Source organism: Onthophagus taurus, chromosome 7 (genome assembly GCF_036711975.1).
Source record: "Onthophagus taurus isolate NC chromosome 7, IU_Otau_3.0, whole genome shotgun sequence".
NCBI classification, from domain to species: domain Eukaryota; kingdom Metazoa; phylum Arthropoda; class Insecta; order Coleoptera; family Scarabaeidae; genus Onthophagus; species Onthophagus taurus.
This window is the reverse complement of record NC_091972.1, coordinates 2,969,685-2,986,067: the sequence shown is the minus strand read 5'-3', so window position 1 is coordinate 2,986,067 and position 16,383 is coordinate 2,969,685. Positions and strand designations below refer to the sequence as shown.

The following is a 16,383-nucleotide window of genomic DNA, read 5'->3' as shown; positions in this document are numbered from 1 at the left end:
AATAAATTATTTAATTGGATTATTACTAATAATGCAATTAATACACATATACAACAATTTTAAAAATATATTTCTTTATATTTAAATAAATAATCGCGAAAACCGTTGAATATTTAATTTTACCGCCATTAAAAGTATTTTTTACCTATTTTTGCATTTACGTGAGCGTCATCTATAATATAACTCTTGAACCATTATAAAGTTGTGTTATTTATTAATTTTAATTATCGTATTGTTTATAATAAATTAAAAGAGAAATGAAGATGAAGAACTAAGTATTACATTTTCACACAGAAATTAACAAAATAATTATTCAATGTTTAAATTCTTTTCGCCACCTAGGAATTTTATTGAACCTCAACATTATTCAAATAATTTAGATTAATAAATTAATAAATCGATTTAAATATTTATTTTAAGTATTAATTAACTTTATTTATTAAATTTTAATGACATTATTTATTTCGTCTATCAAATTTTCAATTTTTCCAGATTTGTACAGGCGCCATCTAACCGATAATTTCTGATATATATCATTGGAGAATGAATGTGGTGTAACAAATAAATAAATTATTTAATTGGATTATTACTAATAATGCAATTAATACACATATACAACAATTTTAAAAATATATTTCTTTATATTTAAATAAATAATCGCGAAAAGCGTTGAATATTTAATTTTACCGCTATTAATGCGCCATCTAAAGGATAACACGTTTAATTTTTAAAGTCTTGCATTTCCGTCAAAGTAACCGTCAACTAACCGTCAAAAGAACTTAATTTTGTGTTACTTTATACTTTAATAAATGGGTGACTATCAAGATTTCTTAAAATGCGTAACAGATTTTTCAATATCTTTGCACGATGACAACACGGTAAACGAAATAGAAGAATTTTTTTTTCGAAAAGAAAAGGAGCTGGATACTTTGTTAGGTACCGGTTATCTTCCAGAACAAAGGGTTAAGGTTAAAAAAGAACGAATTACTAATGTGAGAAAAGAACCTAACGCTGAGGAATTTAAAGAAAATAGCGTGAATTTAAACATAATTCCTGAAGAAAAGGGAAATACTCGTTGTACACGATCTAAAGCCTTAAAAGATGGCCAAAATGAACTTAATATTAAAGTGGAAAAAATTAAAGAGGAAAAGATATCAGATGTTTCTACAAAAGCAATGCCTCCACCTCAACAACCCCTTCGAAAAGGAAGAACTAAAAAGGTTCCTACTAGCAAAGTAAAATCTGAAAGGGAATCTGATGTTATAATTCAATTACCACATATAAGTCTGATTTCTTTAACTGATAGTGATGATGAAGAAGAGAAACCTGCAAGTCGTACAAAAACAAAAGTGTTAGTGGCAAAGAATATGGAAGAAATGAATGCTACAAAAACTGTAAAAGATGATCCAAAGAAAAAGGAGATGATAAAAAAGAAAAAATCTCTTGAATTACCTGATGAAACGTTTTCTAAAGACGAATTAAAAACTGCTACAAGTAATAAAACTGTCAATTTAGATGATATTGAGAAGACACCTGTCAGAAGCACACGTACAAAAACTCGTGCAATGGCAGCAAAATCAATGAGACAAGTACAATGTAATGTTACAACCGTTATATCAGAAAAAGAACCATCAAAAAGATCTCGAAGTCCTTTGGCAGAGACTAATGATAATAAACGTAAAAAATCCATTGAAGTTAATGATGTTGTAAATGAAACTTATATAAAAACTCCTCAGAAACCTGTATCAACTGTAAATGAAACAATAATAATTTCAAAAGAACAAAGAATGATTGTTACCACTCCATTAAACAAGCAAGTACCTGTAGATGATTTATTAACAGATGATGAAGATGTTGGAATACACATCAAAACAAAAAAGACTACTACTAAGAAACCAATATTTAGTCAATATGAAACAAGTCCTGTTAAAAAACGTGTGGAAGCTTTTGAAAAATTGGGTGCAGAAATTGCAGCGCAAACGCAGTCAACATCAAGGAAAAACAACATAAAAGAAAATTCAATAAAACCTTCATATACTATTAAATCAAAACAGATTACACCTCTTAAAAGTGGTATACCAACTTATACAAATGGTCCATTAAGTTCTTCTAAAATGCAAACAGCGTCAAAATCGGCTTTAAAAAATACTTTACCACCAAAAACAATCAGCAATTTAAAAGCATCCCAACAGGAATACATAGAAAGAGAAGCGAGACGTCGAGAGAAAGAACAAGAAGCATTACGTAAAAAAGAAGCATTGTTACAAGCAAAACAAGAAGAGATTAAACGCAAAAATGAAGAGAAACAATTAAAACTAGCCCATTTAAAAGCCAAGCAAGAAGCTGAAGAAATGGAAAGGACAAAAGAACAACAGAAACAAGCAAAAGCTGAAAAATATTCTCACAAAAAACAGCCACAAAAGAAAATGGACCGACCCCTTTATATGGATGTGACAGCACCACTGTTGCCACTAGATGATTGTTTTGATAGTGATGATGAGAGACAAGAAAAACAAGAAAGAGTTGAGCGCCCCGGTTGGACTAGAACGCGACAGTTACTGCCTTCGTTGATGAGAGTTACTTATGCTGGAATGGATTTTACAAACACATTTTTCATGCGAAAAGCGACCACTCCAAATTTGGAAGATCTTTTCGGTCCAATGAATTCGAATAAGTTGAAGCGGACATCGAGCGCTATTTGGACCAAACCGCCAAGATTTACACTTATACCAATACCACAACACGATGAGGAAGATGGGGATGAAATTTAATAATTAATCTCATTTTCATTTTATTACTTTCAAAAAATATTTGTTATATTTCATTTTCAAAAAATGCATTTTTAAAATATATTTAATTATTTAACCCTAATGGTTTTGTATGTTCATTTTTATACATGTGTATTATTAACAAAAATTTAAATTACAAATAAAGTTTAATCTCTACAGTTTTTATGTTTTAAATAATCCTTTCAAAATTTAAGGAATTACAAATTCTACTAATTAGTTGTTTCGTTTTTTTGTCATTCGCAAATTATGCATTACTGTATAAAAATTGATAATTTTGCGGGTCTATATTTAATAATTAATTAAAATATATTTTATATTTAATTCTATAAATTTTGTATGATGTTTATAATTAAATTAAAAAATTCTATAAAACGCCATGTCTACCAAACAATTATTATTACACGTGTCAAGAAAACAGTGATGACAAGTCACAAATACAAACAACCAAAAGTGACCGGGTCTTGTTAATAAAGCGAACGGTGAGTTAGTGTCAACGGTGACGTTGCTTGTTTACGTATAAATCTTTTCTGAAAAACGGTTTTTTAAATTTGCCTAACAAAACCATGTCCGGTCAATGGGAAGTTGTAGGCAAGAAGAGAGATAAAAACAGTGTTCAGCAAGCCCAAAAATCTGGAAATAATAAAGAAAATAAGCAGAAAATTGTTGTAAAAGTGGAAGATATTTGTTAGTTTTTTCATTATCATATGGCGCTATTTACAAACTTTGTTATTATCTTTCGTTTTTTTAGTACCCAGATCGCAAATTATCAATTTGTTTGGTAACAATAAGGGTAGCATTAAAGATTCTCAAAAGGTCCAAGAAAAGAGCAAAAAAAATGAAACTACTAATCAACAGAAAAAGCAAAAGAAACAACCACAACCTGTTGAGAAATCAGATGTTCAACCTAAACCAAAGCCTAAATCAATTGAAAGTGCTCTTAATTCTGTGAGTTTTATTTTATGGTGTTTTAGATGTTTTATGAAAAAAATTATAATTTTTTTAGATTAGTATAGATGAACTAAAGAAAGTATACGAGCAAAATAAAACATTATTTCCAGATGGACCTATTGTATGGTTAAAAGAACTTCAACAATTTTTAAATCGGAACATTCCTGTTGAAATTTCAGATCCAATTTTTCAAAATAAGTCAGACTGTTATCCTTTTTCTGTGGTAAGTTTATATTTATAAAGGAGGTTTGTTAAAATAACCTCATTTCTAAGTTTTATTTCATTTAAATATACAGAATGATTCACATAAGAACCAACATTGAGCAGGGACATGTAGAGTACAATAAATTAAGATGATTTAACGCAATTTGTCTCTATACTAAGTTGTACCCCTGAGGAGTTATAGGCCTTCAAAGTTGGGTCTTAAATTTTTAAAACATTCAATATCTTCATAATGCATTAAGCTAAAAAAACCTAATTTGGTACACATTATGAGTGTATCAAGGGTATTAATTGGTAGCAAGTTGAGACCAGTTGAGGCATTTAAAAGGGTTGATTAAGGGTGATGGTCCTCTAAATTTTAATAGATTTTTTTAACCTTTTGGCGGATTTAATAGATTATTACCTCATTTCATGTAGAATTTAATTCTAAAACTTTTTTTACTCTTACTATTTTTTAAAAAACTTTGTCGTTTTCATAAAAAACTCAAAAAACTAAAGACACGTATTTCGTTGATGTTACTTAAAATCATCGAAAATTGAGTAGTCGGCTGTGAAATTGTACGTCAAACTTGACAAATAGGTTATAAAGCCTTGTCATTTACATAAATAGTAACCTATTTGTCAAGTTTGACATACAATTTCATAGCTAACTACTGAATTTTCGCTGATATTAAGCAACCCAAAAATACATGTCTTTAGTTATTTGAGTTTTTTATGAAAACGACAAAGTTTTTTAAAAAATAATAAGAGTAAAAAAAGTTTTAGAATTAAATTCCACATGAAATGAAGTAATAATGTATTAAATCCGCCAAAAGGTTAAAAAAATCTGTCAAAATTTCGGGTACCATCAACTTTGAAATGCCTCAATTGATCTCAATTTGCTCACAATGTATACCAAATTTGGTTTTTCTATCTTAATGCATTACGAAGATATTGAATGTTTTAAATATTTAAGACCCAACTTTGAAGGCCTATAACTTCTCAGGGGTACAACTTAGTATAGAGCTAAGTTATGTTAAATTTATTGTCCTCTACATGTCCCTGCTCTGTGTTGGTTCTTATGTGAATCACCCTATATTTCATCTTCCATTGTGTAACCTAATTGGATCGTGTTATGCATCACTTGACTTAGTGACAAATGAATAATGTTGAGAAACACGAGATTTTCGTTTTCATCTCTCTAAAAATAAAAGACTTCTCAGAATAGACTCAGAAAATAATCTTGAGTTTGATTTTGTACTTTTAAACTGGTTTTTTGATATAGAATTTAAGTCTAACCAGTTTCGGCCCTTGGCCATCTTCAGAGACTCTACAAATAGATTAACATCTCTCATCTTATCCATTTTACAAACAGGTTTCTTAATTATTTCTTTTTGTTTTGTTATAAAAGATCACATATCAAAGTCGAAATCACATTATTAGTTTCTAATTTACAAAATTAAAGTTTAAAAAGTTGTTACAAGTTTCTTCTTTAACAAAAGAAATATTAAGAAATTTGGGAAAAATTCAAGAATCATCATGTGGCTTAAAAATCGACGATTTTTTTTAATCGATGTGAAATGACCCAAAAATCACGTTAAAAATAAAAAGAAATTGCGGAAAAGTGACTAACACTAAATTAACTTCAGTTATAAAACTTCTTTTATATGATAACTAACTTCAGGTTTAAAATGTCAACCTCAATTTTGACATATTTGTAATCTTCATTAAAAATCCTTTAAAATGAGTACAAACACGACATGTTTATCTTCAATATTAATGAAGTTATGGTCAACTTCCGGTTAAAAATGTCAACGTCAATTTTGACATATTTGTAATTGGGTTTAATGCCAATATTACTCGAGATATAAGCAATTTCCGGTTTGAAATGTCAATTTCATTTTGACATATTCAGTTATAAAACTTCTATTATATGATAACTAACTTCAGATTTAAAATGTCAACCTCAACTTGACATATTTGTAATCTTCATTAAAAATCCTTTAAAATGAGTACAAACACGACATATTTATCTTCAATATTAATGAAGTTATGTTCAACTTCCGGTTAAAAATGTCAACGTCAATTTTGACATATTTGTAATTGGGTTTAATGCCAATATTATTCGAGATATAAGCAACTTCCGGTTTGAAATGTCAATTTCATTTTGACATTCAATTATAAAAGTTCTATTATATGATAACTAACTTCAGGTTTAAAATGTCAACCTCAATTTTGACATATTTGTAATCTTCATTAAAAATCCTTTAAAATGAGTACAAACACGATATATTCATCTTCAATATTAATGAAGTTATGTTCAACTTCCGGTTAAAAATGTCAACGTCAATTTTGACATATTTGTAATTGGGTTTAATGCCAATATTATTCGAGATATAAGCAACTTCCGGTTTGAAATGTCAATGTCATTTTGACATATTCAGTTATAAAACTTCTATTATATGATAACTAACTTCAGATTTAAAATGTCAACCTCAATTTGACATATTTGTAATCTTCATTAAAAATCTTTTAAAATGAGTACAAACACGATATATTCATCTTCAATATTAATGAAGTTATGTTCAACTTCCGGTTAAAAATGTCAACGTCAATTTTGACATATTTGTAATTGGGTTTAATTCCAATATTACTCGAGATATAAGCAACTTCCGGTTTGAAATGTCAATTTCATTTTGACATATTCAGTTATAAAACTTCTATTATATGATAACTAACTTCAGGTTTAAAATGTCAACCTCAATTTTGACATATTTGTAATCTTCATTAAAAATCCTTTAAAATGAGTACAAACACGACATATTTATCTTCAATATTAATAAAGTTATGATCAACTTCCGGTTAGAAATGTCAACGTCAATTTAGACATATTTGTAATTGGGTTTAATTCCAATATTACTCGAGATATAAGCAACTTCCGGTTTGAAATGTCAATGTCATTTTGACATATTCAATTATAAAACTTCTATTATATGATAACTAACTTCAGGTTTAAAATGTCAACTTCAATTTGACATATTTGTAATCTTCATTGAAAATCCTTTAAAATGAGTGCAAACACGATATATTCATCTTCAATATTAATGAAGTTATGGTCAAGTTCCGGTTAAAAATGTCAACGTCAATTTTGACATATTTGTAATTGGGTTTAATTCCAATATTACTCGAGATATAAGCAATTTCCGGTTTGAAATGTCAATGTCATTTTGATATATTCTTAATTTTTATAAAATGTCTTAATATTTGTCACAAAAACAAAAATATAATAAAAAAAAAAAAAAAAAAATTAAGGTTGGTATTAATATTTAAAAATTAAATTGCTATCTTCATTGTTGCTAACTTTAGGTTTAATATTTTTTATTCTAACTTTTTTGTTTTTTGAGATACGAGCGTCATCTTTGGACTCTTTTTAAAGGTTTTTTAATGAAGATGACAAATATGTCAAAATTGACGTTGACGTTTCAAGCCGGAAGTGATTGTATTTCCATTAATATTAAAGTTAAATATGTCGAGTTTGGACTCATTTTGCAGGATTTTTTATGAACTTGACAAATATGTTAAAATTAAAAGTTGGAAGTTCAAACTGTTTGGTTTTTTGAGATAAATGTGTCAAGTTTGGACTCACTTTAAAGGTTATTTTATGAAGATTACGAATATAATAATAAAATTAAAGTTGACATTGACAACTCTAACTTTAGGTTTAATGTTTTTTATTCAAACTTTTTTGTTTTTTGAGATACTTGCGACATCTTTGGACTCTTTTTAAAGGTTTTTTAATGAAGATGACAAATATGTCAAAATTGACGTTGACGTTTCAAACCGGAAGTGATTGTATTTCCATTAATATTAAAGTTAAATATGTCGAGTTTGGACTCATTTTACAGGATTTTTTATGAAGTTGACAAATATGTCAAAATTAAAAGTTGAAAGTTCGAACTTTTTGAGATAAATGCGTATAATAAAATTAAAGTTGACATTGACAACTCTTCCTGAATATTTTTAGTTTTCGTGCTAGTCCAGACAGCATGAAAATCTCTAAAAACGATAAAATGTCGCTTAATCAAGTGATGTATAACGCGGTCCAATGGTCTTTAAATTTAATTATTTTATTATTAGATTCCAGCACAAATAAAAGCTATAATGGAAAAAGCTTGTAAAGAAGCAGATTCTAAAAATCAAGAACTATTTTTCGATATATGTTTAAGTTCGATGGCTATGGAAATGACAAATGGTTTTTCTGCAATAGGCCAAAAGCTTTTCCTTCAACTTTTAGCATTAAACAATCCAAAAATAGTGATAGCAAACATTTCTAAAAGTATCAGCTTAAGAACGTCATATCAAAACAGACAAAATGTTGGCCTATCAATTTTATGGGCGCTAGGAATGGGTGGTCTCAAAGACCTGAACGTCGGTTTCAAAGTGTTCCAAGAAATTATGTTTCCCCTCATCGAAATGAAAAATTATTCGCGTTTTATATGCGGCTACCTCATCGATCTCATCAACCGATTTAACGATGTACCTCTTTCAAAGGAACAGTACCAATTTGTGATGGAATATATTTATTCGAATAAAAAAAATTCTCCGCTCGATCTCAGCGCGCAAATACAAAAACAAAAATTGAAGGAACTTCTTTTTATAAACAGCAAAGATAAATATCACGGTTTCGTCGAATTTTTCTTAAAGAAGCTTACAATAAGAGATTCGGATTCCTATCGAAACGAACTTTGCGATGTTATTATAGCTTGTTTAATTCGAGATCCAACTACATTTAATGTATGGACGAAACATTATAGTAAAAATCTTGTTGGTAGTGCTATATTATTAAATTATATTGGTAGGTTTATCTTGTTAATTTAATGTTGTGGTTTCCAAACGAATCTTGTTATATTTATGTCATTTAAATAGATTAAAATGTGAGAAAGTGTTAAAATTAAATTTTTTAAAGAAATATACTAACATAAAGTTTCGAAACCACTAATTAGCTTAATTGTGGGGTTTTTGGGTTTTAAATGAATTTTTAATTTATTTCCAGATGCTAATTGGACTAGATTTCGAAAGAACTTTGGTAGAAAAGTACTTAATGATGTTTTGATTAGTTTTTCTGTTACAAATGAGGATTTAATGACCAAGAAAAAGAAGGATGAAGGATTAATTGATGCTATGGATGAGATCGAGGTAAATGTTTTTTATTATGTTTTAAAGTTAATGTTTCTGACAATTTCTGCCGCAATCTTCAGTTTGCGACAATGACTATTGACACAGTTGGTTCCTTCTTTGTTCTTAACATCCATTAAAGACCCTCCAAATTTATTGTTCAGCGCTATGTGGTCCATTTGGTTCTTTACAGCGGTGTTATTCGATACCCAATGCCAGTTCTTATGTTGGAATAGAGTACCAGCAATCATAAGGTCATAGCTGGCGCAGAAAATCCATTTCCATTCATTTCTCCAATTCCATGTCTTCCCATAACATGTTCTAACCCTTCTGTAAATGATTGTGGTTTAAGTACATTCTTATCGTTTGTCTCTGACATGTTTTTTACATCAGTTATCAGAATTTTTTTATTATGTTTTAAAGTCTAAATTTTTTCTGACAATTTCTGCCACAATCTGCAGCTTGTGACAAGAATGTAGTGGTCACTGACTTAGTCGGTTCCTCGTTTGTTCCTAACATCCATTACAGACTCTAAACTTCTTGCTCACTGCTATATGGTAAATTTGGTTCTCTACAGCGGTGTCATTTGATACTCAATGCCAGTTCTTATGTTGGAACAGAGTACCATCAATCATAAGGTCATAGCTGGCGCAGAAAATCCATTTCCATTCATTTCTCCAATTCCATGCGTTCCCATAACATGTTCCAACCCTTCTTCCTGTAAATGATTGTGGTTTAAGTACATTCTTATCGTTTGTCTCTGACATGTTTTTTCACAATAGTTATCAGAATTTTTGTATTATGTTTTAAAGTCTATTTTTTTTCTGACAATTTCTGCCACAATCTGCAGTTTGTGACAACAATGTAGTGGTCACTGACTTAGTCGGTTCCTCGTTTGTTCCTAACATCCATTAAAGACTCTCTAAACTTCTTACTCAGTGCTATCTGGTCTATTTGGTTCTGTACAGCGGTGTTATTCGATACCCAATGTCAGTTCTTATGTTGGAACAGAGTACCATCAATTATACGGTCATAGCTGGCGCAGAAAATCCATTTCCATTCATTTCTCCAATTCCATGCGTTCCCATAACATGTTCTAACCCTTCTGTAAATGATTGTGGTTTAAGTACATTCTTATCGTTTGTCTCTGACATGTTTTTTCACAACAGTTATAAGAATTTTTTATTATGTTTTAAAGTCTAAATTTTTTCTGACAATTTCTGCCACAATCTGCAGTTTGTGACAACAATGTAGTGGTCACTGACTTAGTCGGTTCCTCGTTTGTTCCTAACGTCCATTAAAGACTCTCTAAACTTCTTGCTCAGTGCTATATGGTCTATTTGGTTCTCTACAGCGGTGTTATTTGATACTCAATGCCAGTTCTTATGTTGGAACAGAGTACCATCAATCATAAGGTCATAGCTGGCGCAGAAAATACATTTCCATTGATTTCTCCAATTCCATGGGTTCCCATAACATGTTCTAACCCTTCTGTAAATGGTTGTGGTTTAAGTACATTCTTATCGTTTGTCTCTGACATGTTTTTTCACAACAGTTATCAGAATTTTTTTATTATGTTTTAAAGTCTAAATTTTTTCTGACAATTTCTGCCACAATCTGCAATTTGTGACAACAATGTAGTGGTCACTAACTTAGTCGGTTCCACGTTTGTTCCTAACATCCATTAAAGACTCTCTAAACTTCTTGCTCAGTGCTATATGGTAAATTTGGTTCTCTACAGCGGTGTCATTCGATACCCAATGCCAGTTCTTATGTTGGAGCAGAGTACCATCAATCATAAGGTCATTGCTGGCGCAGAAAATCCATTTCCATTCATTTCTCCAATTCCATGCGTTCCCATAACATGTTCTAACCCTTCTGTAAATGATTGTGGTTTAAGTACATTCTTATCGTTTGTCTCTGACATGTTTTTTCACAACAGTTATCAGAATTTTTTTATTATGTTTTAAAGTCTAATTTTTTTCTGACAATTTCTGCCACAATCTGCAGTTTGTGACAACAATGTAGTGGTCACTGACTTAGTAGGTTCCTCGTTTGTTCCTAACATCCATTAAAGACTCTCTAAACTTCTTGCTCAGTGCTATATGGAAAATTTGGTTCTCTACAGCGGTGTCATTTGATACTCAATGCCAGTTCTTATGTTGGAGCAGAGTACCATCAATCATAATGTCATAGCTGGGGCAGAAAATCCATTTCCATTAATTTCTCCAATTCCATGGATTCCCATAACATGTTCTAACCCTTCTATAAATGATTGTGGTTTAAGTACATTCTTATCGTTTGTCTCTGACATGTTTTTTCACAACAGTTATCAGAAATTTTTTATTATGTTTTAAAGTCTAAATTTTTTCTGACAATTTCTACCACAATCTGCAATTTGTAACAACAATGTAGTGGTCACTGACTTAGTCGGTTCCTCGTTTGTTCCTAACATCCATTAAAAACCCTCTAAACTTCTTGCGCAGTGCTACCTGGTCTATTTGGTTCTCTACAGCGGTGTTATTCGATACCCAATGCCAGTTCTTATGTTGGAGCAGAGTACCATCAATCATAAGGTCATAGCTGGGGCAGAAAATCCATTTCCATTAATTTCTCCAATTCCATGGGTTCCCATAACATGTTCTAACCCTTCTGTAAATGATTGTGGTTTAAGTACATTCTTATCGTTTGTCTCTGACATGTTTTTTCACAACAGTTATCAGATTTTTTTTATTCTGTTTTAATTTCTAAATTTTTTCTGACAATTTCTGCCACAATCTGCAATTTGTGACAACAATGTAGTGGTCACTGACTTAGTCGGTTCCTCGTTTGTTCTTAACATCCATTAAACACTCTCTAAACTTCTTGCTCAGTGCTAAATGGAAAATTTGGTTCTCTACAGCGGTGTCATCTGATACCCAATGCTAGTTCTTATGTTGGAACAGAGTACCATCAATCATAAGGTCATAGCTGGCGCAGAAAATCAATTTCCATTCATTTCTCCAATTCCATGCGTTCCCATAACATGTTCTAACCCTTCTGTAAATGATTGCGGTTTAAGTACATTCTTATCGTTTGTCTCTGACATGTTTTTCCACAAAAGTTATTAGAATTTTTTTATTGTGTTTTAAATTTCTAAATTTTTTCTGACAATTTCTGCCACAATCTGCAATTTGTGACAACAATGTAGTGGTCACTGACTTAGTCGGTTCCTCGTTTGTTCTTAACATCCATTAAACACTCTCTAAACTTCTTGCTCAGTGCTAAATGGAAAATTTGGTTCTCTACAGCGGTGTCATCTGATACTCAATTCCAGTTCTTATGTTGGAGCAGAGTACCATCAATCATAAGGTCATAGCTGGGGCAGAAAATCAATTTCCATTCATTTCTCCAATTCCATGCGTTTCCATAACATGTTCTAACCCTTCTGTAAATGATTGTGGTTTAAGTACATTCTTATCGTTTGTCTCTGACATGTTTTTTCACAACAGTTATCAGATTTTTTTTATTCTGTTTTAATTTCTAAATTTTTTCTGACAATTTCTGCCACAATCTGCAATTTGTGACAACAATGTAGTGGTCACTGACTTAGTCGGTTCCTCGTTTGTTCTTAACATCCATTAAACACTCTCTAAACTTCTTGCTCAGTGCTAAATGGAAAATTTGGTTCTCTACAGCGGTGTCATCTGATACCCAATGCTAGTTCTTATGTTGGAACAGAGTACCATCAATCATAAGGTCATAGCTGGCGCAGAAAATCAATTTCCATTCATTTCTCCAATTCCATGCGTTCCCATAACATGTTCTAACCCTTCTGTAAATGATTGCGGTTTAAGTACATTCTTATCGTTTGTCTCTGACATGTTTTTCCACAAAAGTTATTAGAATTTTTTTATTGTGTTTTAAATTTCTAAATTTTTTCTGACAATTTCTGCCACAATCTGCAATTTGTGACAACAATGTAGTGGTCACTGACTTAGTCGGTTCCTCGTTTGTTCTTAACATCCATTAAACACTCTCTAAACTTCTTGCTCAGTGCTAAATGGAAAATTTGGTTCTCTACAGCGGTGTCATCTGATACTCAATTCCAGTTCTTATGTTGGAGCAGAGTACCATCAATCATAAGGTCATAGCTGGGGCAGAAAATCAATTTCCATTCATTTCTCCAATTCCATGCGTTTCCATAACATGTTCTAACCCTTCTGTAAATGATTGTGGTTTAAGTACATTCTTATCGTTTGTCTCTGACATGTTTTTTCACAACAGTTATCAGATTTTTTTTATTCTGTTTTAATTTCTAAATTTTTTCTGACAATTTCTGCCACAATCTGCAATTTGTGACAACAATGTAGTGGTCACTGACTTAGTCGGTTCCTCGTTTGTTCTTAACATCCATTAAACACTCTCTAAACTTCTTGCTCAGTGCTATATGGTAAATTTGGTTCTCTGCAGCGGTGTCATTTGATACTCAATGCCAGTTCTTATGTTGGAGCAGAGTACCATCAATCATAAGGTCATAGCTGGGGCAGAAAATCCATTTCCATTCATTTCTCCAATTCCATGCGTTCCCATAACATGTTCTAACCCTTCTGTAAATGATTGTGGTTTAAGTACATCCTTATCGTTTGTCTCTGACATGTTTTTTCATAACAGTTATTAGAATTTTTGTATTATGTTTTAAAGTCTAAATTTTTTCTGACAATTTCTGCCACAATCTGCAGTTTTTGACAACAATGTAGTGGTCACTGACTTAGTCGGTTTCTCGTTTGTTCCTAACATCCATTAAAGACTCTCTACACTTCTTGCTCAGTGCTATATGGTCTATTTGGTTCTCTACAGCGGTGTCATTCGATACCCAATGCCAGTTCTTATGTTGGAACAGAGTACCATCAATCATAAGGTCATAGCTGGCGCAGAAAATCCATTTCCATTCATTTCTCCAATTCCATAACATGTTCTAGCCCTTCGTTGCACGCCTCCACGTTTGCATTAATATCTCCCATAACAATCAAGATTCAAGTTTCGTGAAAACCACTTTCTGTTCAATATCTAAGGTTTCTGTAAATAATATTGATATTTCGTACCTTCGTCTTAAAATGGGCTGTCGTTATTCTCTCTGAAATGGGTCGCCACTTCAAGAGACCAAATACAGAAACGAATCAAGAATTTTTTTCGCAAAAAATTTAAATACACCACTGGATTAAGCGTCCTTTGAAATGGGTAATATACAAATGTGGGACTATAAATAATTGAATTGATTGAAAACACCACCTTTAACACCGTTATATTAATAACGAATCATCTCTAATTAAAAGAATCGTTTATTATTCGCAATTATTACCATTTATGGCAGTTAAAATGCGCGCGTTATTTAAATACGCATGTGCAAAGTTTCGACGAAGAATTCCGAGACCCAATCGTATTTCAAATCGGATAATTGGTCGATATCTTTTCATTCGAGCGAGACTAAACGAAAGCGAAAACATCACCGCTTTAAACTCGACAATTTCTATCGCAAAAAAAAATAAAAACTTTCTAAACATTTCTATTCGATTTCCTAGTTGATTGACAGGTAAGTTTTTAATTAAGTAGGCGTTTTCATTTCGCGTTTTGTTTCTCTAATACGATGACAACCGTTTGACGTTAATTTTTTCTGCGTTTGCGAATATTTTTAAACGCATTTTACCACTTATATACTTAGAATGTACGGTTTTTAGAAAATCCGTGGGAAAATGGCACGAAAGAAGACCAGTGGATTCCCGTATAAAGCGCTCATTTTCTTGACGGTTTTTGTTTCGGGGGTCATCGTCGTTTATGACATCAGAAGAAACGGTAATAAATGGGAAAGAAGTACGACTTACAATACATTAAAACAGTGGAAAGTTGACGAATACCTCAATGTTGCTGGTGATAAAGTGATTGAAGGTGCGAATTGGGCCCATGGGAAGTTCCAAGAGAAATTTCCTGGATACACTGAAAAGGCTGTTGAATATTCAGAGCCTTATTTAGAATTAACCAAAGAATTTGGGAAGTTCTTTTGCAATGCCTGTGCAGGACTGAAGGAATTAATTGTAGAAAAATACCCTATTTTTGTGGAATCTGTAAGTTTTTATGTTTTTATTTGGTTGATTTATTAATATTTGTCTTATTGATTTGCAGATTGAGACTTATGCACCTGGGTTAATAGAGCAATCTTCAAAAACAATGGAAAATGTTTGGTCCACATCCGTGTTATATTTTAATAGAAGTGTAGATTATTTAAAGCAAGAAGTTTTTGTGTAAGTTTTATTATTTCAGCTTTATCTAATTTGAATGTTTATTTAAGCCATATTTAACTTATCACTGCTTTTGATATCAGAATTTCTTTATGTCAGCAATTACTGATAACGTTATTAATTAATTTTAGTGGTCAATTAGCACCAGAAAATGTCCAAAAACTCGTCATTGAAGCACTGAATACAACACAACAGAAGGCCAGTGAATATTATTATTGGTTGTATGAAAAAGTCCAAAGTACAATTAAATGAGAAACATAAAATTTAAGAATGAAAACTAAAAAAAGTGGTTCTATTATTATTTTTCTTCTAATTTATACAATTTTTGATCTTCATGAAAGTCTTATAGAAGCATATAGAGCATGCATCTTCTTTTTTAATTTTTAATGTTGTTTTTCTTTATTATCTTTTTCTTTGCTTTTTTGTATGTGGTAATGTGTCGGTTATGGATCTAGAATTTACTCAAAATGAAAACCTAAATTGCCAAACTAATGATTATCTAATGAAAATAGTTGTATTCAATTATTTACAGAGTGTACATTCCCATTTTTTTTCCAAAACATTCAATTCAATAGTGTGTAAGAATATTTGTTAAATAAAAAATCTTTTTAATTAAAAATCATTGTTTTATTTTTATTTATAAGTAAATATGATTTAGAAGCAATCAAAAATGAAGATGAAAGTGTAGCATAAAATTCTTAATCCATACAAAAAATAGTTATTGGATTTCAAACAAATTACCTTCTATACTCTATTTTTTAGTTAGAAGAAGTAAAATGAAAAGTCACGTTTACACAGTGTAATTTTTCAACGCTATTTTTTATTGGTAGTTTTAAAACCACAGAGGATTTTTAGTAAACTAGTTACGAATTTAATTACTTATTTGTTTAAACATAATAAAAACTAGGGGGTACCCACTTACTTTGTCTCACATAAAATGCAATGTGTCAATATAATTGATATTACACTAAAACTTCAATATAACGGATTAATGG

At 31.0% G+C, this 16,383-nt stretch overlaps 2 protein-coding genes across 2 annotated transcripts; both read left to right on the top strand.

Moving 5' to 3' along the window:
* The first annotated feature begins 715 nt into the window (after nucleotides 1-715).
* LOC111424447 (fibrinogen- and Ig-binding protein-like) lies at nucleotides 716-2,947 on the top strand. The gene has a single exon (XM_023057977.2). The coding sequence runs from the start codon at nucleotides 810-812 to the stop codon at nucleotides 2,769-2,771; it is 1,962 nt and encodes a 653-aa protein (XP_022913745.2). The 5' UTR covers nucleotides 716-809; the 3' UTR covers nucleotides 2,772-2,947.
* Nucleotides 2,948-3,204: 257 nt separating this feature from the next.
* Nucleotides 3,205-16,007, top strand: LOC111424430 (Transmembrane protein 214). The gene is made up of 8 exons (XM_023057951.2): nucleotides 3,205-3,473; nucleotides 3,538-3,734; nucleotides 3,793-3,960; nucleotides 8,076-8,793; nucleotides 8,992-9,134; nucleotides 14,831-15,214; nucleotides 15,273-15,391; nucleotides 15,520-16,007. The coding sequence occupies exons 1-8, from the start codon at nucleotides 3,353-3,355 to the stop codon at nucleotides 15,638-15,640; spliced, it is 1,971 nt and encodes a 656-aa protein (XP_022913719.2). The 5' UTR covers nucleotides 3,205-3,352; the 3' UTR covers nucleotides 15,641-16,007.
* The last annotated feature ends 376 nt before the right edge of the window (nucleotides 16,008-16,383 follow it).

What these genes read in the sequence shown, in the direction of transcription:
- LOC111424447 (XM_023057977.2), top strand. Translation starts at nt 810, where the DNA reads ATGGGTGACTATCAAGATTTCTTAAAATGCGTAACAGATTTTTCAATA.
- LOC111424430 (XM_023057951.2), top strand. Translation starts at nt 3,353, where the DNA reads ATGTCCGGTCAATGGGAAGTTGTAGGCAAGAAGAGAGATAAAAACAGT. An exon ending in TGTAAAAGTGGAAGATATTT is followed by an intron (nt 3,474 to 3,537) that starts GTTAGTTTTTTC and finishes TCGTTTTTTTAG; the next exon opens with TACCCAGATCGCAAATTATC. An exon ending in ACTGTTATCCTTTTTCTGTG is followed by an intron (nt 3,961 to 8,075) that starts GTAAGTTTATAT and finishes TTTTATTATTAG; the next exon opens with ATTCCAGCACAAATAAAAGC.